This window comes from Thermobia domestica, chromosome 2 (genome assembly GCF_964235325.1).
Source record: "Thermobia domestica chromosome 2, izTheDome1.hap1.1, whole genome shotgun sequence".
Taxonomy (NCBI): Eukaryota; Metazoa; Arthropoda; class Insecta; order Zygentoma; family Lepismatidae; genus Thermobia; species Thermobia domestica.
The window spans coordinates 124,363,353-124,388,662 of record NC_137455.1 but is presented as its reverse complement, the minus strand read 5'-3'; the positions used below and the strand labels follow the sequence as shown (position 1 = coordinate 124,388,662).

Below are 25,310 nucleotides of genomic sequence, written 5' to 3'. Positions count from 1 at the left end.
AACATCCATACTAGAGCGGGAAATACCATTTCTTTCCACGAATGGAAGCACGATAGACCTAAAGATTTTCATCCAGTCTGTCCACGCCACCCATGTTTGCATTGTAGTTCAAAACCTCTGCTGGCATTTCTACTTGTATCCTCTTGCCAGACGCAGAGGAACGCCTTGATGTTATCTTCAATGGTTGGACACCGCTAGCTGTCGACAAAAGTGTTACAACGCTGTTATAATTTACTCTTACTGCCATAATACCCGTACTTTTCTCTCTCCGATAGTCGTATGTACCTCTTTTCAGTTTCTGAATATGCTTTACGTCTTTGAGTGGACAATTTCCTGTTCATGCTACTCGCACCGTCCCTGTAGCTTCAATGTCTCTTTCTTGAAGTTCTTGCACTAATTTCGTGGAAGTGAAGAAATTGTCAAAACAAAAAGAAAACGGGTTCTTTCAAAATATCAGAAAATTTCAGCACCACAGATCCACCAACTCCAAATTCTTTAACATAACTATGCTGATCTCTGTCTTTACTTTGATATACATCAAACTGTATTGCGTAACCAAGACGAGTAGCCATTACCCAAGCTTTGTATCCCCATCTTATTGGTTTACCTTTTAGATACTGTTTTGCCCCATGCCTACCATAATAGGGAATCATCGATTCATCGATACAAATGCTTTCTTCTGGGTTAAAATGCTCGATGAATTTTTTGGTAAGGAGGCACATTAGAGGACGCACTTTAGACAGTCTGTCATTCACATCAAGTTTGTTGTTGTCAGCTACATGTAACGCGTTCATTATTTCATCAAATCTATTACGGCTCATTGAGTTTGCAAGACTTTGATAAAGGATTCGCTTGTGATATTACAAATGTAGAAATATCACATATCAATAGTAATACAAGGAATACTCACCTTGAATCTGGCAACGGCATTTTGATTCGCGCCTCCTCTGCTGAACTTTTAGACAAAGTGGCACCTAGCTGCTGAAGAATTGAACTATCGGGGATCTTAAAAGCCATGTATGAAAAATAAAGCATCCAAAACATGTTTATAAAATGATTACCTTAATATCATTAATATCAAGGTAATTTAAATTAACTATTTCCGGACAAACAATTGGGGTTGAAAACGACCCAATGGGAAAAAGTGGGTTAAGTTCCATTTTTATTTCCTGTACATCTAAGTTGGTTGGTACACTTTTTACAACGCATGTATAGGTGGAGTCGTTTCTTCTGGTTTGCTTCCTCGCACTCCTGGTTTCTGGTTCAGCGATACGTAAATCGTCGTTTTCTCTATTATTTGGCAGGGGTGAAGAGTGGATTTGATTGCTTGCTGTTATGGGTGGTCGGTGCTCTGTCATCTGTTTTTCTCTGGGTGTTTGGTCCTGAAGAGGGCCGGTGTGCTTTTGCTTTTCTTCTTGGGTGGCTTCTTTCTTCTGTTTTCTTGACTTCACCAGAGTGAAGTCATTCGATTTTCTGGAGCTCTTTCTTCTTTGGTTTATTGGTGTGTGTGGTTTCTCCTACGGGGAGATCATCCTTGTGGGTTGTGGATTTCTTCCTATCGTGTTCTTGTTCGCCATATTTCTCATGGTGGGCTTCTTCTTCTGTGTTGTTAGCTTCTTCATCTTCCATGAAGTATGCTTGTGAGCCGAACTCACATGCTCTGAATAGACGAAGGAACATATTTCTTGTAACGAGATAAGTAAAAAGGAAAGTAATTTCCCTGTGTCCAGTTTTTTGAAACCTCACTTTTGTTAGGTCCATCTTCTTTGCTACAAGGTTCTTAATGTCCCTTCTTTTTTGAACCCTTTGAGCTCCTCCGTGGCTAAGCGGTTACCATACGCGCCTTTGGCGTGGGAGACCCGGGTTCGATTCCGGGAGCTCATGTGGTTCGGATTCCACGTTAATCAGTAGGTCCACGTCTCATATAGCCTCGCTGCTGAAAGGGACGCTAAACTAAAATCGACTCAACTCAATTTTTTGAACCCGCCGCTAAAGTTAGCTAGCGTTACTGGCAGGTCAAATTCTTTTGGGGCGTCTGGGTCGGTGATCTCTAAGGAAGCTTCCTCTTGCTCCGTCACGTCTTGCACGGTCAGCACTTTCCGGGTAGGAGTCATCTTTCTTGGACGCGGCATGATTGGTTGCATTTTGCACTTTGATCCTGAAAAGGGCATGTTAGTCTCTAATTTTCAACGTCTTGTGCCTCTCTATACTATCCCGGGGAGGTAGTATTGCGTTCCCGTCAGCCGACTGTCGCCAAAGGCTGTACAACCTATATGGCCAGCGCAAAGCTTGACTCACAATAGGGGGTCGAGCCGACGGAAGACAATGCCTATTTCCACAGGAAGCGGTGTGTGTTGAATGTGTTGTGAATTTATGCCTTTATTAAAAGACAGTGAAACATAGTTTCTCTTCTCTAATAGACTCTATGTAGAGTCGTTATGTATCTCAGCACACAGATCACTCTGTTGGTGAGCACACCTCAGTTAACACTGCAAGGTTTACTGGTGTGTCACGGCGCCTTCTCTTCTCTCGGCGTAAATCTTCATTCTCACTGCACTGAACTTCTTCTCTGCCGTCATCAGATGGTCTGTTTTGTGGGATAGGCACATTTAAATAGCAGAATCGCGAGGTTACTCGAGATTAAGTGTATTTTCTTCGTCTCGATCTGAAATATAAATTGTCGTAAGTCTGTCTCTGAACTTAACGTCATCTCGGTGTATGCTTTACGGGCAACACATGTTGCGAGACGAGATGTTAAAAAGAGGAGAGTTAGAATATTTTCGTAATAATGCAGAGACTGAGTTTTGAATTTGCAGCTAGGACAATGACTACTAGCATATAGCTCTCATATGTAGTTCGCCGTGTAATATATGTGTGACCAGTGTAGTGTGAACTTTGGAACTGAACCGTAGAAACAGCCTATTTCCAGAGACTTTGAGGCAATCCAGATTAGATTCATCCAGTAACACTGCATAAACCAGATGTCTTCAACTAGATCCAGAGATGCTAAGAAAGAGAGGTCAGTGCAGCGAAGAAACAACCAGAACGGCAGCCAGTAGCAGCAATTGATATAATCTAGGAGATTCCAGGATTCCGAGCGAACTTCAGTGAGAAGAGAGAGGACTGAAGAAAGAAGACAATGAAGAACACATCAAAACGACACGTGCACGAACTATGAACGACAATATATAAAAACCAAATTTTCATAGAAAGATATTAATAATTCATTATTTATTTTTTTATCGACCGGTCACTTCAATTTAATATTCGTGTGAATATAAAATATTTTTTTATTATGTGTGTATATCAGTGTGTAAAATCTGTGTAATATATGTATGGGAGTGGAGTGTCTACTCTATCACCATTTAAAAAATCAACAAAATCGCATGGAAGTCTTTGTTGTACGGATTCCAGACATGAATTAAGGTATGTGGAAAATTTCGCAAATGTTTTTTTTTTTTTTTTTTACAGAATGGCAAGAACATGAACAGACAAGAGTGTATGGTTGTAATCTGACCATTTCAATGGAGCATCTATGTTGAAGTAAATCCACTGATTACTTGAGTAAAGAGTATCTTGTGTATTTACAAATCACATAATCCTAAAAAAAAAAAAGCTCTACCGAATATTTCTTTTATGTTTCTAAAATTGTAATTAATCACAAGTAATTAATATAATTCATTTACATAACTTATATATATTTAAGTATTTCATTTGTTCAAATACATACGAATCTGGCTTTGTACAACGCGTTCACTGCAGCACACCACAAGTTGCTAGGACATTACATTGTACTTAAGGGTACATATAAACACTAAATGCAAACATTAGAAACTATTGGTACCATAACAAATAACGGTCTTATGTGCCACGCTAAATAACAGTATCTGAGTCTAATTTCGTGATAATGTTCGTAAAATTTGCGGTTCGCAAACGAACGCAAATAATGAAATAAATAATTATAATTGCATACCACGTATCGCAAAATAAAAAAGCCAAACTTTACATTTCGCTAACACATCCACTGCACAATAAAGCCGTATGAAACATTTTAAGACATTCATTAATTACTACCCAGCTGCAGCGTATGTAGGCTAAAAGAAAACTTGAACCTTTGATTTTTGTGATATTAATGCACAATTCACATATTTTAGCGTTTGGTGAAGTATCATATATAGTTTACCAAATATATAGGGGAGAGGGGGTACATTTGAACAGGGGGTACCTTTGAACATTTAAGATAACAGGCTAGAAATAATAGCATATCGGGTGGTTTCAAAAATTTTAGTTTGGCAAAACTGCGTTGCGTGACGGTCAACTGTTATCTGCCATTTTAGTGTAACTGTCGATGAACAGCAGTACTTTGTTACATTTGTGGGGTGGAAAGTTGGAATTTTTGTAAGATTTTTGACAGAAGCCTGTGTTTTGATATTATCTGCCATTCATTGCAGAAGCAAGTATATTAATTTACTTATCTAATGTTGCCCTTTGTATTTCACAATAGTTTGTACTATCTGGGTATTACCAAATTCTCCTTGGTCATGCCGGTTGGGGCAGTTTTGAACAAAAATTAGGGGGCACATTTGAACATTGTTCTGCCTATACTTTTCTGAAACTTATAAGTACCAGCAGCATGTTTGTGTTCTCAGACAGGGAAGACAAATGTTCAGTGTCAACTGCTAATATTGTGTGTAGACTTTCTAACCCCACAACTTCTGGAGAGACAAAGCGTACTGCAAAAATTCTGACATTTCATGTTGATTTGTAGAATTTTAGGGTAGAATAAATTTCGTGTCCAGTACCCGGTTAGTAGCGAAAAAAATGTAATTTCTTAGATCTCTTAGATTGCTAGTAGTAATAGGTTTTCCATTCAGCCTATCAGTATGACGAGCAAAATTAAAAAATGAATCATAATCATATTTTCACAGATATGCTACAATGATCATATTGTATTTATTTCTTTTGTATGAACTTACAAGTACGAGGAATGTCCTCAAGTAAGTGTAACATGCGTCATATGTACAAAAAATTTACATGAGTAAAATAAAGTAATATTACCTTGTCATGATATTTACGTACTCCTCAATCGTATAACAAGAATTTTCTAATAGAAATAATTTTAACTTTTGTCTGAACCTTTTCATATTTGCTTCATACTTTATATCAATAGGCAACATGTTGTACAACTTAACACCACCATAACTTACACTTTTTTGATACATTGCTGACCGGTGATTACACAAATGAAAATCATTCTTATTTCGCGTATTATGATTATGTACATCCTTATTTGTTACGAATGCCGATGAGTGTTCTTTCAAATACAAAAAGAGACGATACAAATATAAACTATCCAGAGGTAGTATATTGACCTCCTTAAACAAATGTCTACAAGAAAAATTCGGCTTCTTATCACAAAGTATTCTTATGGCTTTCTTCTGAATTTTGAAAACATTAAATCTCTGACTTGAATTTCCCCAGAACATGATACCATATTTCAAGATAGAGTTAAAACACGAATGGTACAAGGTTTTAGCTAATTTTAAATTTACCTTCTTTCTAATAATCCTTAGTGCATAACATATTCTATTTAATTTATTGATAACTGACTTTATATGAAATTCCCATGTCAGGTTATGATCTATAGTAAGACCTTTTTAAGTTTTCTTCAGTAGGAATGCGCACGAGATAAAATTTGAGGATGTCTCGTCTCGAAAATTTGCTGTAAAAGTGATGTCTCGACTCGAAAAACGTATATTTTTCTATTACAAGAGCTGTGTCTCGACTCGAATTTTCTCAGGAAAATTCTGTCTCGACTCGACTCGTGCGCATCCCTATTCTTCAGATCACACCTATGCTTATAGATATGTTGTCCACATATCCTTTTGTGTATGTGTGTGTGTAACGTATAACGTACAGTATATATACAGGCCCGTATTTAGGTAACTACTATTCTGTGCTCGAACACAGGACGTCACAATTTAGAGGGCGGCAAAATTTTGGATTTAAAAAAAAGATTCACAATAAAGTTATATTTAACACTATCACACTCAGAGTCCCGCGCAAGAGCGAGAAAATGTTTAATTCGCTCTAATTACAGTAGTTATTAATTAGTAGCTTAACTGATTATTTTTTTTTAAAAAAGTCATCCTCTCCTACTCCCATCTCAAGGGGGGAGGATGAACTTGAACATCATGAAAACTGATACCGTTAAACTCAGCGACCTCAAAAACAATGAATTCAACACTAATATCTGTCGTTTTCGATTACTTTTAAACTCTCGCCCGCCTCACTCGGGAGTTGAGTATGACCTTGAAGTTGAATTGGATTAAAACTGTCACTATTCATCTCAGTGACCCCAAAAACTATGAATTCAACTCAATTCAGATGTGTTTCCGAAGGGGAGGCAAATTATTTAGAACAAGAGGCGCACAATATACAAATACGGGCCTGCATATATGTTTCAGCAATTATTACTATTATTATTATTTCCTTGCCATACGCGATTGGTTAATTCTTGTGCCTTAAACCGTTAATGCTGCTTTGTTACATTAGCCTTGTTGTTCGTAAACGAATTCATCCTGAAAATAACGATTATTGTAGTAAAATAATGGTTTGTTCAAAACTGCCCCACGTATGTTCAAATCTACCCCATGCTTATTTCAATCTACCCCCCAAGGGGGTACATTTGAACGACACCCCCTGCGCCCTTGCACAGAATGACAAGATCAAACAAAGTACTCTATTTTATGGCAAATATAATGTATATTATATTTAGCTTTTGCTACATTTCTATAAGGAAATTTACTGAGTGTTTTTAAGCAAAAACGAATATTCGAAAACAGATGTTCAAATATACCCCCTCTCCCCTACTTTGCTAAGCTAACCAAAGCCAACCTACCTATCCTAACTCATATTTTATGTTTAAGAACAAACAGAAAGAAAAAAACACCTAATTTTAGTGAACCCCGTCAGCACTATATTACATAAGTTAAAACATATAACGAATTATTGTGCGTGAGCCCGTGTATAGTCAGTCTTTCTACTTGCTACTACTTGCATTTTGATCAATTTATTTACCTTTCAATTTATAATAATTTATAATTACTTTTGGCACACCAAATTTTGAAAGATTTATAGGTAAAATTCAATACTTCGCATGAAAAGACATATATCTATAAACAACAAATTTCTGCAAGCGATGGAATTAAATACAAAGTAACACGTCTGTATTTTATGTTTACAAGTGTAGGGTTACTAGTGTAAAATCCTTACAAGTACTTCACTACGGATAAAATAAGTGAATGCATATGAAAGATGGTTGTATTAGAAACTATTTTCCACGGATGTTGTATTTGTGCACAGTGTACAGAAGGTATATTTTATGTTTGTAAGTGGAACGCTAGAAGTATGAAATCGTGACAAGTATTGTTAAAACTAATATCATTGCCATAATCTACTCGTTTTTACTGTCCTCATTTTTGCATATACCAAACTTCGCTGACGCACCTGCTCCCTTCGGATGCACCCCCTCGCTAGAACTAGTTCCCTCCATCTTCGCCCTGCCGTGACTCGGTTAGATAGCATTCGTGCTTTTTTTCGTACGGAGTTTTTAGTAGCCTCCTAGGTTGTTCCGTGTTTTGCATTGCAGTTTTTATGCATACATCCGGGCGCCGTATGTATAGGTAAATCCTTGACGAATTTTAATTTGTCAACAATTGATTATGATGGTCCAATTAAAATTTAACTATGCTATTTGAGATATTTTCATGTTGCCTAGCGCAAATTATTTGGTAAACAATAAGAAGGAATTTGTGAAAGAATTGTAATTTTTGAACAATTATTTCGAGTGGCGGGGCAAAGTAAACCTGCACGAGAAATATCCCTAAATATATGCTTAAAACATTATGTCGAGATTCGCATGAAAGACAGTAGCGCGTTTCAAACTAATTCGATGAATTGTAACTACACATTAAATGAATGAGCTGACAAATACAGAAGATAACGTGCAGTTTGACAAGCTGGCGGCAAAGTAGAAATGTAAAAAATACACGAATTTTATGGTGAATATAATTATCTATTTCCAGAATAAGACCTATTTCATTGCATGTAGGCTACAACTCATACATCTAATCTTTGCAGAGATTTATAATATGGTAACAAAATAATAAATAAAAAAAATACTGAGTTAAGGCCAATGACTTTAAAATTTTAAGTTCTTAAGTAAGAGTTTACCTATACTAAGTATACCCTACGAAGAAATTTGATTCGTGACCTAATGGGTAATGCGAGAGACTTGGGGGACCATTCCGATATGGATTGCGTCAACGCAAAGCAATATTTACCATTTTGTTAGTGAGCATCGCCATAGCACTTATAATGACTTCCTGCATTTCTTGTAAGTAGAATTTTTTGAGCATAGCTTCCGAATGATCCTCTAGACGTGTGTTAGCAAGCGAAGGAGGTGAGTAATTATCTTGGTAACACCTACCAGCTACCACACAGCCAAATAAATTGTCTTTGCAAACTATCCTTTGCATTGCTTCAATTGCAACAAACCTTTTTTTTATTTCATTCATTCGTGTTTAAAAAAGAAATTGTAACAAGTCGGTAATATTTAGAGATAATATTGAATTGTTTCGATATAACTCCCCTACAGTGGCACGAGAATAAGTGTATTCACCGCACGAAAATAGCTATTAGGTAACTCTCGTAAACATATTTGTACCATATTGTTGAAATGTGAATTCGTATTAATAACTCAAAAACAGTTTATATCCACAACATTACGTTTGATTAGTCCCTTCAAGAACTCAAATGGGTTTCATTTCATTGTATGTCCATTCATTAATGTTTTATTTCGTTTTAGTTATTACTTCACGATTTCTCCAACGCTGAGGGAAAAAAGGTAATTTTGAGACATCGTTACCATCTTGTACAGCATAAAATTCTCAGCTTTTACAAAGTACCGAATATCTCGGTAAGTACTTCACTTATCGATCTCAAATAAACGTGGCAATGATCCTTATGACATAATAGTTTGCTCTATGAATTTTAAACCATACTGTACTAGGGACCAAGTTATTGCACTATTTCCAAACTCAACTTTTCTCTCTTCTGTTGTGGCAACACTGTTTAACTGATTCTTCCAAACTTGAAGTCATCTTAAAGAATTCTCCCCAGTATTTAATTTAATGTGCACAAATAGTTACTACTTCATTCCTTGTGTGTGCTAAAGGCGTTTAAATTTGACACATGTTTAACGTTATTTCTCAAAAAGTATGCAACACTGATCTGCGAGTGTCATCTCTTTCATCTTTGTTTTCATTACTGGTTCGAATTATGAAATTAAATTTAGGTCATTCCATTAAAAAAAAAACAACTTTATATTGGGTTGGCAACACTGTTCACCTGGTGAGGTTACATAATATATGGATAGATGTCCCCCTCCCTATAGTTACTTTTTGCAAACGTTCGCTTCTCTCCCTCTCTTGGTTCCTCTGTTATATAGGTGGGACATTATAAATGGTGCACCCAGTATAAATTTCACTCAAATTATGCCAAATATTGTATATTCACAAATACAGTAGGGGGCCCACGAGTTTTAGGGGGCCGGGGCCCCTTTCCCCCCCTCCCAAGATCGGCGCCCTCATGTTTCGGTCACCGACCGACTTTACGAAGCGAATTTTATTCATTCTTAAGGGAAAAATCAACAATATAAAAGGATAGTTATTTGATAGTAGAGTGCTAATTTCTTATATGCAAGTTCATCCTGGATTCGATAGTTATGCGCTCAGGGGGAAGCCCAAGGAAATTAATACATGAAGAAAAACCTTTCTCTACTATAAGTAATCTAAATTCTCTATTGAGTTCAACACAGAGACGCACAAACTTACGATGATAATTATGTTCATGAGCATTCTGATAATTTACCAGTGCTATTATCAAACTTCTTTACACATCAGCAATATTATTTCATCATAATATCTTTGCGCTAATTGTGTTTTCTTTAGAAATGGAACATACTCGTAAATTATTTATATTAGTCAATGTGAACATTTTCAAATTGGCTGAAGTGTTTTGAGCACATGAGTTTCCATTTAAACCAACAAATGAAAGATGTGGTCTCACAGTAATGATAACAAACTAGTTATAGTGGCTTATTACTGAATCAAGTAAAATGAAGTTTCTACTTTTATGTTCCACGAATGTCCTGTAGGCAAAGGGAGACGGATGATTAATGAAAGTGAATGATTTTAATTTTCGTACATACAAGCCATCCATCAACAGAGACGAAGGTTTCATCTACCTGACATCTGGATCCAGCTTCTCAGTACGAAAAGAACCATCAGCCAATCAGAGAACAGTTTCCACCAGCAAAATCAGAGCACGCCATTGGCCAACAAAAACAACCAATAGAAACACAGCAATTCCTAAAGACTACAATATAAATTGTACGACCAGCACATTTACACAGTTTTTGAACCACTGTTGCCACTTGGTACAATTGTACCAAATTCAGCCCTTTTTGTCATTCGTCGGCCCGTTGGTACCACGCTGGCATTTTCAGCCCCTTTTGTGAAAAATTGGTACAATTCTACCAAATTCAGCACTATTTAACAAATACTTGTCACATATTCAAAAGTGTTAGTAAGACATTCTCTACATCTCTTTCTTTTGATGTCTTTCAGGGAAGCTTCTAGGATCCTGGACCGGTTGTACCGTACATCTTTTTACAAATGTCACTTTACTTACCTTATATTCTTCTTACAGTCTATTACCCTCCTTCGGTCGTAAAATAGGCGAGAATAAAATGCAATGATTTATATTTTAATATTTTATTTATAACGTAATGTTTACACTCGAACTCGAAGATGATTGACTTGTTCCCAGTTTTATATTTTTTCATATATGGCCATAATACCGTTTTGGTTTATTAGTCACTTTGAAATAGAGGCGCGTTTGGTTTCCTTACAATACATACCTAAGATGATAACTGTTTTCCCTTTTAATTTGCGGCCTCTGTTATACTTCCTATGCGCAACAAAAGTTTCTTCTACTTGCAAGGTTGTTCGGGTTCCTCCTATTTTGATGTTTTTTAAAAAGTATTTAAAAAAGAGTACTTTCTCGACTTCCACTCTTGGGAGAGGGGGGTTGGAGTGTTTTAGAACTTCACCTCTTTTAGTTTCGTGTTATTATAGAGCCACTGGTATTACACTGGTATATAATAATGAATTCAGCCCTTTTTGTTTCAATTTGGTACTATTTTTCAGCCCACTCCAGAGATTGGACTGTGGCAACACTCTTTTGAACTAAATGGCAGAGCCTCTTTTCACGGGGCTAGTTTCTCATGGATGCATGCAAACACACACTCCACCCAATCAAATCAAACCAAACCAAAACCACTACCCACTCTGACGTCGCGACAGAACTCACGAAAAAAAAGTGGTAACACTTTGGACAAAGTAGCCGTTGGCTAGACGTTCCTTCCTCCCCCCGCTTCGGGGGAAAAACTGACCTGACTTGACTTGACTTGACTTGACACTCCAACACATAGCTCTGAAGATGTTGCCGCTGTATGGTAACGAAAGCTCAGCACAGCAACACTCACTCTGGCAGCAATCCCGAGAACATTAGATTAATAGTAGACGCCAGTAAAGCTTCAAGATCATATCGTTTTTCTTGATTTTGTCGAAAACTACAAATGCGCGTTTACCTTCAAAGCGTGTCATTTTGATATCTTTGAATAATATTAAACAAAAACTTAGATTTAATCATAATTTTAAGCTATTTCTTATTAACCATCCTGTATATTGCCGTTTTGCTAATGTCATAACGAAAAGCTTAATTCGTTCATGAGGAATGAAATGAAATCTTCAGAGGCCTATTTCTCAAAACTACTTGTCTTGTAATGTGTCTTTTACATGTAAAATATCGTGAAGTAAAATATTAGAATAATAGTAGGAGTTATTTCCAGGCCCGTGCTGGCCCACCGGGACACCGGGACGTGTCCCGGTGCGCCCTCCGAAATATCACAGTATAAATAAATACACAAGTTTTTAGTAATAAGTTCTTACAGTTTTATTGGTAAAGAACCCGTAAAAGGTGCAGTGCGCCCTTTACATTAGGCGCCCTTCCGAGACCACATCAAAGATGAACGAAGATTTTATTTACTCTTCTGTATAGCACAGTTCTGTACAATAAATACACACAGTTACTGTTGGCGAAAAACCCGTGAAAGGTACAGTGCGCCCTTTACATAAGGCGCCCTACGAAATATCACATTGTAGATAAGTTGTTTTAGTTATCCTGTATACCAGCTTTCTTTAATAAATTCAGTTACTGACTGGTAGTACAGAACCTGTGAAGAATACAAGGCGCCCTTTACATAAGATGCCCTGCGAAATATCACATTATTTTTTTTTTTTTAAATTATTCTTCTGTATTTCAGTTTTGTATTATAAATTCATACAGTTGCTATTGGCAGAGAACAGATAAAGAGTAGAATCACTTACAAAAATATTATAAAGTTATATAGCTATAAAACGAAACAATGTCATCCATCAAGAATAGTTCGGATAGTCAAACGTACGATGTATTTATGTAATACTACACTGACACTAGTCTCTAATTTACGATTTTTACGGCACCGAAGCTTTCACAGTCTTAATATGCATCCATATATCCGAGCATATTGATTGTTCCCGTGTGTTTTAAAGCAGTGTTAGGATAATCAGTACCTGTTGTATTTCTGAAATATAGCTGTATTAATTTCCGTAAAATGTGGTCTTCCTGTCACCACGACACGGCGCGTCCTCAGGTTGTGGATCGAGGAGAAGGCCTCTGGGATATAGAGGTTAGCTGCGAATATACTGAGTAAATAGTCGCGGATAGACAAGGGGTGATAATCCAGCTTGAGAATTTGGTGTGAGGCTAATAACCCCATCCTTTAAAAAAAATGTTCAGATAAGTTCGCAGAATCCTCGGATCAGAACTGATAACTTGGCACGAACTCCGCAAAGTAAAATAGACATGAGATTTGGAACATGAAATATAAGAAGACTCTATAGGGCAGGCGCGTTAAAATTTGTAAAAAATGAGTTTAGAAATAGAGGTTGGACCTAGTGGGATATCAGGAAGTTAGATGAGAAGGAAATGGAGAAGTCAAGTCGGGAAATTTTACGTTCTTTTACGGGGAACAAATTAAAAAATTACCAACTAAAAACAGGGCTTTCCGTTCACAAACGAATACGTAATATCAGCAATTACATAGGTTGAATTTGTTAATGATAGATTTTCTTTTACTTCTCTTAAGGGTCGGTGGTGTAATATTATTGTTTTAAATGCACATGCCCCAACAGAAAATAAAATAAGGACAGTAACAGAATACAGTTTTTACGAAAGAACAGAATGGGTATTTGATCTTCTCCTGCAATACCATATGAAAATTCTGTTAGGCTGTTTCAATGCGAAGGTAGGACCAAGCCGGTTATAGGGAATAAATGTTTGCATAAGGAAGATTGTGACAACGGCGTTAGACTCGTGAACTGTGCAATATCCAGAAACCTTATCTTGAAGATTACAAAATTCCAACATCGCGACATTCATAAATATACTTGGACTTCATCAGATGGAAAAACACATATTCAAACTGATCATGTTTTAATAGACAGAAAAGAACACACAGTCTGGCACAATTGATGTTCGGTCGTTCAGAGGAGTTGATTGTGATAGTAAGAGAGAGGCTATCGTGGAATAAAGGAAATATTCAATATCTGAAAACGGAGCGGTTTATTATTATTATTATTATTATTATTATTATTATTATTATTATTTTAATAAAGGAGAGTCAGGGGAGAGGGGAGCCAGATTGAAGTGTCGAATAGATTCTCGGTTTTAGAAGGTTCGGAGTGCACTAGTGTTCAAGATACTTGGTTGAAATTAGAGATAACATTAAAATTTCAGCAAAAGAAATAGTGGAGCACGCAGAAATACGTAGAAAACCATGGTTCAACCAGGAATGTACTAAAGTAGCACAGAAGAAACTGCGTTGGCTTCAAAATCCGAACGAAATAACTACATAAAATTTCATTGTCATCTGGCAGAAAACTTCTAAAACTTTTAGAACAAAGATTTTTGAAAGTTAAAATTAATTAACTTGAAGATAATAGTGAAAACAAAAACATTCGGGACATGTATAAATGCATCAACAAACTTAAGAAAGGCTATCAACTTCGTGCTTATATATTAAAGAAACCTAAAAGAACAGTTCTCACTGATACAGATAGCATCTTAAATAGATGGAAAGATTTCTTTGACGATTTGCTTAACACATAGCCAAAAACTAATGCGCGTGGAGGAAGTGAAATGCATGTAGCATAACCGTATATTCCAGAACCTAACCAGACAGAAATAGATATCACTATTAAAAAAAAAAAAAATAAATAAATAAACGTACGTATCCGGGTGTAGACGAAATTCTGGTTGACTTAATTTTAGCTGGAGGGAAAAAATGTAGAGGAAGATACACAAACTCATTCTCATTCTGGAACAAGGAGGAATTACCATAAGAGTGAAGAGAATCAATCATTGTTCCAGTTCAGAAGAAAAGCAACAAAACATATTTAATAATTATCGAGGCATTTCTCTTCTGTCAACATTCAATAAATCCTCTTAAACATTGTATTAGCAAGATTGACTCCATACGCAGATGAAATTATTGGAGATTATCAGAACGGATTTAGGTAAAATCAATGTGCGAATTAGATAATCTATATTGGGGGGGATAAAATTAGGCCAACAGGACACAATACTTCAAAATGAGACAATAATGTCTTACTCCCCCACACACACATAAATATGACATCTTTAATAAGTAAGAGATTTATTTATTCAATAATCTATTTACAATAACTATGTATGTATATATTGTCTGACATCCACACACCACACCTAATCTTTCTGAACGTGTTTAAATGTACTCACTCTTGTGCCCGTAGTTCTCTAAGGTTCATTTACTTAATAATTCGGCCCGAGCGATAGCCATGATCACAAGCATAGAGTCTATGTTAATTTTTCTACTCATATTGAAATCATTCATTTCGCGTTATTACACACAGCTTGAAAAAAAAAAAAAAACTACTTCAGTATTATGAAAACCACTAAAATTATCAGTTAAACCGGACTTACTTTATTTTTTAAAAAAATCTAGGTATTAGCCTATCATACGAGAAAAGGGTTGTTGTTGGTCCCGATTTCTGGCATCAAAGTCAAATGGAAGGCCAAATATTTGAAAAATCTCAATTCAAAGTTCGAGTTTGCGCTTCTACTCCCCGCTAAAGGTGCACTTTTCATTTTTTTTTTTTTTTTTTAATATCGATTCCGTGACAGCTCCAGAAGTCAACACTTACAATTACTTTACAGTTAGGTTACAGATGAGTTGATTCACTATGTGCTACGTTAAATGTTTTCCAGACAACATTATTCCCCCCGGTAATTCGCACCCTGGGTAAAATCGATCAACCATCGACCAGATATTTACCATTCGACTAATACTTGAAAAGAAATAATATAATACAACATCCTGGCACATCAATTATTGGCTTTAGACTCTGGTAGGAGGGAAACATTGTACAATATGCTTACAGAATTTGCAATACCGAAAAAGGTAGATTAATTAAGATATGTTTAAATGAATCCCAAAGTAAGGTTCGAGTAGAGAATTTCTTGTTCACGAGCTTTCACGTTGAGAATGACCTGAAACAAGAAGATGCGTTGTCGTCATTATTATTTAACTTTGTTCTGGAGAACACGATAAGGAAAATCACAGACAGCAATCAGGTCCTTGAGCTAAATTGTATTTGCCAGGTTATAGCGTATGCTGATGATGTAAATTTAATAGGTAATGATAGAATAATAGAAAGGAATGCAGAAAACTTAATTAACGCTTGCAGGGATATAGGCTTAAAAGTAAATGCAGAGGAAACTAAATAAATGGAAGTTTGTCGGGATCGTAATACTGCATTTTATGGATGCGTTAAAATACCAAATAATATTTTCTTTCGACAAAGTGGATACTTTCAAATATCTAGGATCATTATTAACAGACCAAAACCATAATCACTAAAAAAATTGATGTCAACTGAAAGCAGGGATTTCGTGCTATTATTCAGTTAAAAATCTTCTGTTGTCGCTAATTCTGTTGAGGAATTTGTAGCTCAAAATATAAAACGATAATCATGCCTGTTGTGCTGTATGGTTGCGAAACATGATCACTGACTCTGAGGGAAAATCGCAGACTAAAAGTATTTGAAAACAAGATTCTTAAACCAATATTCGAACTCCAAAAGAAACGGGAATGGGGAAAGGCGGAAACTTCATAAGGAGGAACTGCATAATTTTATACCGTTTACCAAACATTGTTAGGGTCATCAAGTCTAGGAGGCTCAAATGGTCAGGTTATGTAGCCAGAATGGAAGAAATTAGAAACGCTTTCGAAGTTTTGACTGGAAATCCAAATAGGAAAATGACCGTAAGGAAGACCAAGGTGCATATGGGAGGACAATATAAAATGGTTCTCGCAGAGATTGAAATATAAAGTAGAAACTGGTTTCAGTTTTCTAAGGTCAGAAATCAATGGAGAGCTTTTATAAACGCGGCAATGAACCTCCTGCGTCCATAGGCGTGCTATATTAAGTTGTTGATACATTTAGCTTCTTTTTATTTGACAGAAATGTTATTACAGGAACTAAAAGTTTTTCTGTAGTAAAGAGGATTTCGATTCAAGGTTAGCTATTTACCTTAATATTAAAACAAATTGGTGGTGATTTTGATATAAAATGGCACCCATACTCTTTCAAAGTCTCCCTCTCTCTCTCTCTCTCTCTCTCTCTCTCTCTCTCTCTATATATATATATATATATATATATATATATATATATATATATATATATATATATATATATTCCCGTTTGTATGGGCGCCCTTTTAGTAGACTTGTCCACCGCCCTCATTAGTATCCCAGCACGGCCCTGGTTATTTCTAAACACTAATGCTAATAAATCTAATTTATCGTGCCTTTATTATGTATACAACAGTGAAACCTGTCAATGTTGGCCACCACCGATTTCATTGAAAAGTTGCCAACTTACACAGATGGCCAACTTACATAAAACAAGTGTGATTGGTGTATTTTTACAAGATGATTTCTAGTATTACTTGACTATAAAATTTTAATAAGCAATGGTACGACAGGTACTTTAAAAATTGCATATAGAATATTTATTCTTTTATTTTTTGACACATATGCACATTCTAATTTTGCAGTTAACTATCTCTTGTTAATGAGCTACAAGTGTTGCCCTAGGAGCAAAAGGTGTTTTCAGAAAATCTTAAGGAAATTCATATCTTAAAACCTTCACTACCTTTCGACAAGCCGCCAGGTGCCAATAGTTGACAATTGAGAAGCTTAACTTTAACCTTGAGAATTTTCCGAAATTACTAAAGCTCCCAACTGATGAAAGAAATCCGATATAGCAAATGGTTTTACCAAAACAGCGTAAACAAATACGTACATCTATTTCCTACGTGCTTTTTCTTATTCACATCTTCCTTCACCACTCCTTTATCAGGGTAGTGTTCTGGCCATTGACCTCCAAGAACAAATCGTGAGAATCCATGCTTCTTTCTCTCCAGTCACAAATGCAGAACATCTGCCTCTCATATGGGAATACAAAATAATTAAGATAAATAACAAAACGGTATTTTGCGTGGCCAAGATACGCTGGTAAATTTATCATTATCATTATAGGATAAACATTGATCAATGCGGCCAATTTCCAAGATAGACAGGTGGCCAACTTACAGAGTAATGAGTAACAAATGTCTTACGAGAAAATGCAGGTTCAAAACGAACCAGGCCAAGATGAGGAGGTGGCCAACTTAGAGAGGTGGCCAAGTTGACAGGTTTTACTGTATTTGATTTTGAAAAGTTTTGCACTAGTATTACAAGATCAGTAGTACTGAGAAATAGGCCCCAGAAAGTCATGTGGTTACACACTAAGGCCAAAGAATACTGATGATCAATGCAAGAGAATGATAATGGAAAAATTGCTATAATACAGGCTATGTATTATGTTGCTTAATAACAATGGTGAATTCATCATTAGGTACTTACTTCCATGTTACTAATTTTGCTGGGCATAGTTTTATTTTCTGTATGTATACTTTTTAACATGTCTTGTATTTTTTCAAGGAAAAACAAAGAATAAGTAAGTAGTAGGTAAGGGGAACATATCTCACAAGTAAACCTTACGTTTGGGTGAATCGAGTTGCTGACTGAGACACATATGAGAAAGTAGTACTAAATGTGGTCAGTATTTCAGTGAAGTTATAGGTGCGAAGCTCCAGGGGTTTAGGAGATACAGCTACCAGAACATCACATGGAAGTACAGAATAGTCTTCATACAGTTGGAGGTAAAAGCCCTTTAAGACCTCTTGTAACGACAAAAGGTGAATAACAAATATATGGGAACATATTAGGACTAGGGGGAAGTCATATAGTAAGGGTATACCTGACGGCGGCCATCTTGAAATCCGCCATTTTGAATTAAGGTTAAGTTTTTAAAATAGGAATAGGGTCATGTGATACATGATTTAAGGCGCAAATTTACTCAGAAGAACAATGGAAACGTTAATTTTGATTTACGCGCATTTGGTAAAAAGTTACAGGGATATTAAATATTGTTGCAGCATATGTATTAGTCCTTTACTCCACTTTGTAAATTTTGTGTTAATGATAATAATTAAATAAAAAGCAGGTGGATAAATATTAGGTCTATGGTAAGAGTTGCCTTGATGGCGGCCATGTTCAAATCCGCCATTTTGAATCAGACAAAAGTTTTAAACAAAACGCATAACAGTGACACCTTATTAATAGCAAATTTTACCATAAATCCAAGGGTATAACCATTTTTGCTTTATCATTAACGAGCACAAAGGTAAATGGGAATAGAGTAATGCAGGATAGATGACTTCTGGCTAGAAGTTAATGAGAAATACAATGGTGGCGTTACAATGTTAGTTGTTTGATGCTATACTTGCACGCCATTTCGTTGTTTTTCTTGTATGCTGTTCACATCTATTTCTCGCTCGCTCTTGTCCTCACTGTACTATTGCTCACCTTGTCTGTGCCACGCACACACGACAACATCAATATTAATCCACCTGCTTTTTATTTAATAATTATCAATAACACAAAATTTACAAGGTTGGGTAAAGGACTAATACATATGCTGCAACAATATTTAATTTCCTTGTAACTTTTTACCAATTGCGCGTAAATCAAAATTAACGTCACCATTGTTCTTCTGAGTAAATTTGCGCCTTAAATCATGTATCACATGACCCTATTCCTATTTTAAAAACTTAACCTTAATTCAAAATGGCGGATTTCAAGATGGCCGCCGTCAGGTATACCCTTACTATATGACTTCCCCCTAGTCCTAATATGTACCCATATATTTGTTATTCACCTTTTGTCGTTAAAAGAGGTCTTAAAGGGCTTTTACCTCCAACTGTATGAAGACTATTCTGTACTTCCAGGTGATGTTCTGGTAGCTGTATCTCCTAAACCCCTGGAGCTTCGCACCTATAACTTCACTGAAATACTAACCACATTTAGTACTACTTTCTCATATGTGTCTCAGTCAGCAACTCGATTCACCAAAACGTAAGGTTTACTTGTCAGTTTTTTGGTAATTGAAGTAATGAGTATTTTCAATGAGAGTCTAATTACGCTAATAGCGCAATGAGTATTTTGCAATTGAACTCATGAACGAGTACGATGTATGTAATTGAACTTATAAAAGAGTATGGGATATTAATGATAATATGAATTAATTTTTTATATGACTTACATATGTAATTGTTACTTACGTATGCTATAATGTTTCGCGCAATGAGATGAACCCCTAATTACGATTTTTTTATGATTTACATATACATAATGTTCCGCACAATGAAACTAATTTGTAATTATTAATTTAAGTTGTTGTACCAATTAAAAATTATTGAATAAATAAATAAAATATTTACTTACCGCTGACGTTGTTTGGCGACGCACGCCGATGACACACGAACCGGACAGACCGCCCACAAAGTGGATTTACGATTTCGGAATAGTTATTGTAGAAAAATATATAAGCATACCGTATTAAGAATTATTATTGTCCATAAATAAATATATGCATTCTTTCTTTATCTTATATTGAATACACATACTTATTTTATGTTTAATGAATATATATATGCATAACACACATTTTTAAAAAAGTAAGAGCGTCACATAAAGCATTATTAAACCATGTAAATAAATTTAATTGTATGATACTTGATATGACGCAGTACATGTATTTTTCCTTTATATTACAGAATATACATACTTTTTGATATTAAATGTATATAGGTATAGGAATAAAACATAATATCGAAATTTTTTATTTTTTTATTGGTTTGTTTTTGGTTTAAATACACTATTTAAATAGAAAAAATGAATAATTGTTGTTTTTATTCACATAGTTATATATTTTCAATTGTATATTTTAATAATTGTTGTTTTTTATTCATATATTTGCATATTTAAAATATTAAAAAAGAATATTTACATATTTACAATATTAAAAAAAGAGTATTTTCATATATACAATATTTACATATTTACTACACTTGGAATATTTACATATTTACAATATTTAAAAAAATATTTACATTTATACAATATATACATATTTACATTGCATGATGATGCGTGTACGATGGTATTTAAAGCAATGCAGTATGGGGTATGAGGATAATATAATATCCAGTACTTGTGAATGCAAGAAAGAAACCCAATGATGTGAATAATTATATGCTATATCCGAGGCAGTATAGCAATGTTTTGCGAAATTGCCATAGTCATCTCCTTTCATTCATACAATTAATATATATACAATATTTACAATACTATTTACATATTTACAACACACTTACTCTTGTTTTGCATTCACACACTCCTCACAGAACAAGACTTTGCCTTCGATAACCATATGGAATACTACGGTAATCTGTTTCACTGTCAGGGTTTAGTCTTTGTCGTTTATTATTTACTTTACGATGTGTTTTACTTGTGTTTTAGAGACAATAGAAAACCCAGCCTTACGTACAATTCTCCCTGGAAACGTTAACTCTTTTTTCTCAATTTTGTTTTGAACTAATTTGTAAAAATGATCAAAATTAATTTCCTGCCGCGTTCTACTGTCTAAAGTGATTCCCCTAATTTTATATATATAATCAAATTTTCCCGTCCCAATTTCTTTCATTCTATACGCATAATTTTTAGCCCCTAATCCAATAAACATATCGATTTCCCACCCTTCTGGTACTTCATTAGTTAGTTCTCCCAGGTAGGATCCGATTGTAAGATTGGATTCTCTATTTCGTTGTTGTATAAACATAATGCTGTCTGTGTCACAATATAATATGGCTTCAGGCCCTACAGCAGTCAATAGGTCATGAAGACGAAGTCTTGCCCACGATGTGATGAACGAAGCAAGCACGACATTTGAAAACTTCCATGGTTTATTTTCGCTTTCAATGTCTTTGTAAGTGATTAGGAGATGGCGTTGACCAATGGGTGTTACTGTTTGTACTTCGTATTGCGGTGACAGCAGGTACGTCAAAAGTCTTTCCGGAGTGTCAACGACTTTTGATTGTGGAAGATCGGTTCTCTGTCCCCATTTTCCATAAAGTGAATTGAGGAATATTTTTGCAATATACCTCAGACCCGGGTTCGTTCTAATATTATTGTAATTTAATTGTATGCCTTCGTGGGCATGATACTCTTCAATGTATTTTTGTTTGTCTCCTTCGCTTTGACATGATGCAGGAAAACCTGAAGCCTCCTGCTTCATTTGAAGGAAAGAATTCACATAGTCTTTAAACAGACTATCCGAATTTTCTTCCTCGCCACCAACCAGGTTAAATTCCCAAACTTCCTTTATTTTGAGTATCTTATATCCGTTTTGAAGTGCTCTATGCAATTCTGGGGTGCAGAATGTGCCAGTAATAGCACGATCATTTTCACTATGCAAACATTCGGTAACACTTTCTTCCTCCATACATGTGCGACATAAGCCAAAAAGTAATCGGCCATGTGCAACATATGGCAGGATCGGAAAGAATAATTCACTTGGAGGCAAAACGGTACATTTAACCATACCATGAATTTTTCCCACATCTGGGAAAACCGGCCCCCTATGAATTTTTGGCGCACCCACTGGCAACGGTTTACGAGCCATTACCCAGGGGTAGAGGCTAGTGACATCTAGATACTGAATATACTCCTCATCAGTACACTCATACAAGGCATTAAAGCATTCAGTTCGCCCACCATTAAATCCGTGCTTGGGAACCAAATGATCAACAAGATCATTACACCGAGTTTTAATAAACTCTTGAATGGACTTGTCGGACTTCACCTGGTCATCCCATTCACACTCCCATTTCTCAACAACATTAAGATTATGTTCTTTTAAATATTGGGATTTAATAACGGTCGCTTCGTACCTTTGCTGCATGGTTGTACGATGGGGTGAGGATGCGTCAAGCTGTTCGTGACGCATATCAGGGTAACAGGTCAAACACCCATGGAAAAAACACCCATGAAATTCATAAACAGTATTACTAGATGGCTCATACCCATCCACCTTGTATTTTCCAAATCGTCTTTCGCCACCATTTCCTGAATGTTGAATTTCAGTACCTCTTGTTTTGCTCATATACCGCAACCATTGCAAAGCTTTTACACTTTGCCGGTCACGGTAATCAAATCCAAGAGGTGGAATAATTGCAATTGACTCTTTGGGTAAATACAAAGTGCAGTATGTAAGCATAGCAAGACTGGCTATGGTTCCGGATGAAATGAAACACTGGATTCCGCCAGTTTTCTCCTCTACCATATCCGAAAACTTGATAACCGCTTCTGCTAAAATTCTCACATCATTGCGGCAATACTCCAACATCTCTTTTTGCAGGTCATACTGCTCGCCACTTGCAGCACGTTCTTGGTGCCAGGCGATTAACTGTTGTTGTTCTTCCGGAGCACGATTTTCAGGATCAAAATACTTAATGTCCGGAATTTTGCCTACATAATTTTGATTACTTGGTGTATTGAACAAGTATGGGAAATCTCCCTTCTTTAAATTTCCAGAAAGACCTAATGATTTTGGGAGTTTTGATAATTTCACTCCCATATAAAGAAATGTATCGCGAAAGATTAAATGATTACCGACGCGCAACTCGGTAATTTTGTGCCCCGTCATTGTCATTGATGGTGTAAAATGTTGGGTTTCAATGAGATTTTTAAGACAGAAATGGATATCATAGCGTGATCCATTATGGCTCAGTACAATTGTACGTTCAAACTTCGGACGAGATATTAACACAAAGTTAATAAACTCGTCGATGTTTTTAAAAGAAATCTCGCGTTTTCCATTTTCATTTCCACATTCAAAGCATGGTATGTCTAAACTGCTACCCTTACATTTATAGCAAATCATTTGCGCGCAAACAAGATTTACTATATGCTCCTGTTCGTCCTCAGTATTCGTATCTAGAAGCATAGTCTCTACATCAAAGACTATGTACAAATACTTTTCTACCCGGGTAAGTTGATGTTTTTGCACATAACATACGTGGTCACGTTCAACATGCTTATAGCATGATTTACATAAACGTTCCCCGCATTTATGCACATAATTACGCCGACGTCTCAAATCAAACATAACACCACATTCATCACACACCCTAACCGTATCACATACACTCTTGCCTTGTTCGGTCGCATTTTTGTGATTGTCAAAGCACTCATTTGTCGGAAACAATCTATGGCAATCATCGCATTTTCGTTGCATATCAGAGGCCGATAACTCATGGTACTTTTCACAATATGTGCACTTAAATTCACACTTATGATAAATACCAGATTTATTGTACCCCTGCAAGCAATGATCACAAAATCCGTCGGTTCCAAAAAGTTTACGTACACTAGTTATCAGTTGGTAGTGATTATCTTCATATAAAATGTAAATTTGCTTACCACCCTTAATCCCCGGATATATTACATAAAATTCCCGTGTCATTTGATTTCTTTCGTATACAACGATCTGGTACTTGGGTGCGAGGTGGTTTTGTATTTTTTTCACGTCGTTCAAAGTACATCCATTTTGATCTGCAGCGTTTATTCCTAGTTTTATAGCTAGTTTCCTTGCCTGTTTCAACAATCGTTTCGGATTGTTCTTCAAATCATACACTTGAGCATATCGTTGTTCGGCCCTTGCCATCCCAAGAATTACACTATTTGGGAGGCAGTATACATCCTTTTCCATAGGAAGTAATTTATCTTCCAAGAAGTTACCCAATGGAAGATATTTCTTAATGGTTCGTTCACGTTTTCTACCTCTTCCCTTTCGGAGATGCACAGTATGCACCTTAAATGTGACGTCACCACCGATTAGGAACTCCTCATTACTGTTGAGGGTATTTTCCACTACGAAAAAGAGGACCTCAGGGTTCAATTCCGATTTTCTGCGCCATGACAGATAAATTGGTTTGTTTAACTTCGAGGCACTGCTCTCGATAGTTATACCTACAAAGGTGTTGTTGTCAACATCCTTTAATGTATGGGTCATTACAAAATCAAACAGATCACGTATATATTTTTCTGGATTTTCGATTCCATTTGAACTCATACACTTAATGGTTAGTTCTGTCCCCTTTAGCCCAAAGTAAGCATATGTGCGGGATGTACTCTTTACTACTTCAAATTGTTGTGCACCCATACCATCCATTGTCTTAGGTACTTCCTCAAATTTCACAGAACCAAATCCAGTTAAGTTCATAGGTTCCCCAGATCTTGCAGTGCTTGGCCCTGGTAAGTTTACAGGATTACCTAATAGCTCAGCAGCTGCATCATTAAGTAAACCATCAGTTTTACCTGCTAATAGCAGCTGCTTGAACTTTTCACAAGCTTGATTTTTTATACTATCCTCACGAAAAAATCCGCACTGATATAAATCAGAAATATCAGCAGCGGATTCACAGGTTGCCAAAATAATTTCCTGAACAGCCCCATAATGCCTAAATAGCGCTTGCAAAAAACGCTCATATTCAGGACTACGTACACGCACCCCGTTGCTATGAAATTTTTGTACTATCATCTTCCACGTGTAATAAACAACTTCGGCTGCCTCATATCCGAAGCGTTCTGCCAT

General features: G+C 36.0%; 1 protein-coding gene across 1 annotated transcript; it reads right to left on the bottom strand.

Moving 5' to 3' along the window:
* Positions 1-1,461: 1,461 nt before the first annotated feature.
* LOC145679161 (uncharacterized) lies at positions 1,462-25,310 on the bottom strand. The gene is made up of 2 exons (XM_081749752.1): positions 21,412-25,310; positions 1,462-1,660 (listed from the first exon to the last, which is right to left on the bottom strand). The coding sequence occupies exons 1-2, from the start codon at positions 25,308-25,310 to the stop codon at positions 1,462-1,464; spliced, it is 4,098 nt and encodes a 1,365-aa protein (XP_081605878.1).

Bases quoted from the DNA above. Each gene is read 5' to 3' on its own strand.
- LOC145679161 (XM_081749752.1), bottom strand. From the start codon at position 25,310: ATGGCAGAACGCTTCGGATATGAGGCAGCCGAAGTTGTTTATTACACG. The intron at 1,661-21,411 runs GTGGGAAATCGA...TCGTCTATTCAG, and splicing joins ACTAATGAAGTACCAGAAGG to AGCATGTGAGTTCGGCTCAC.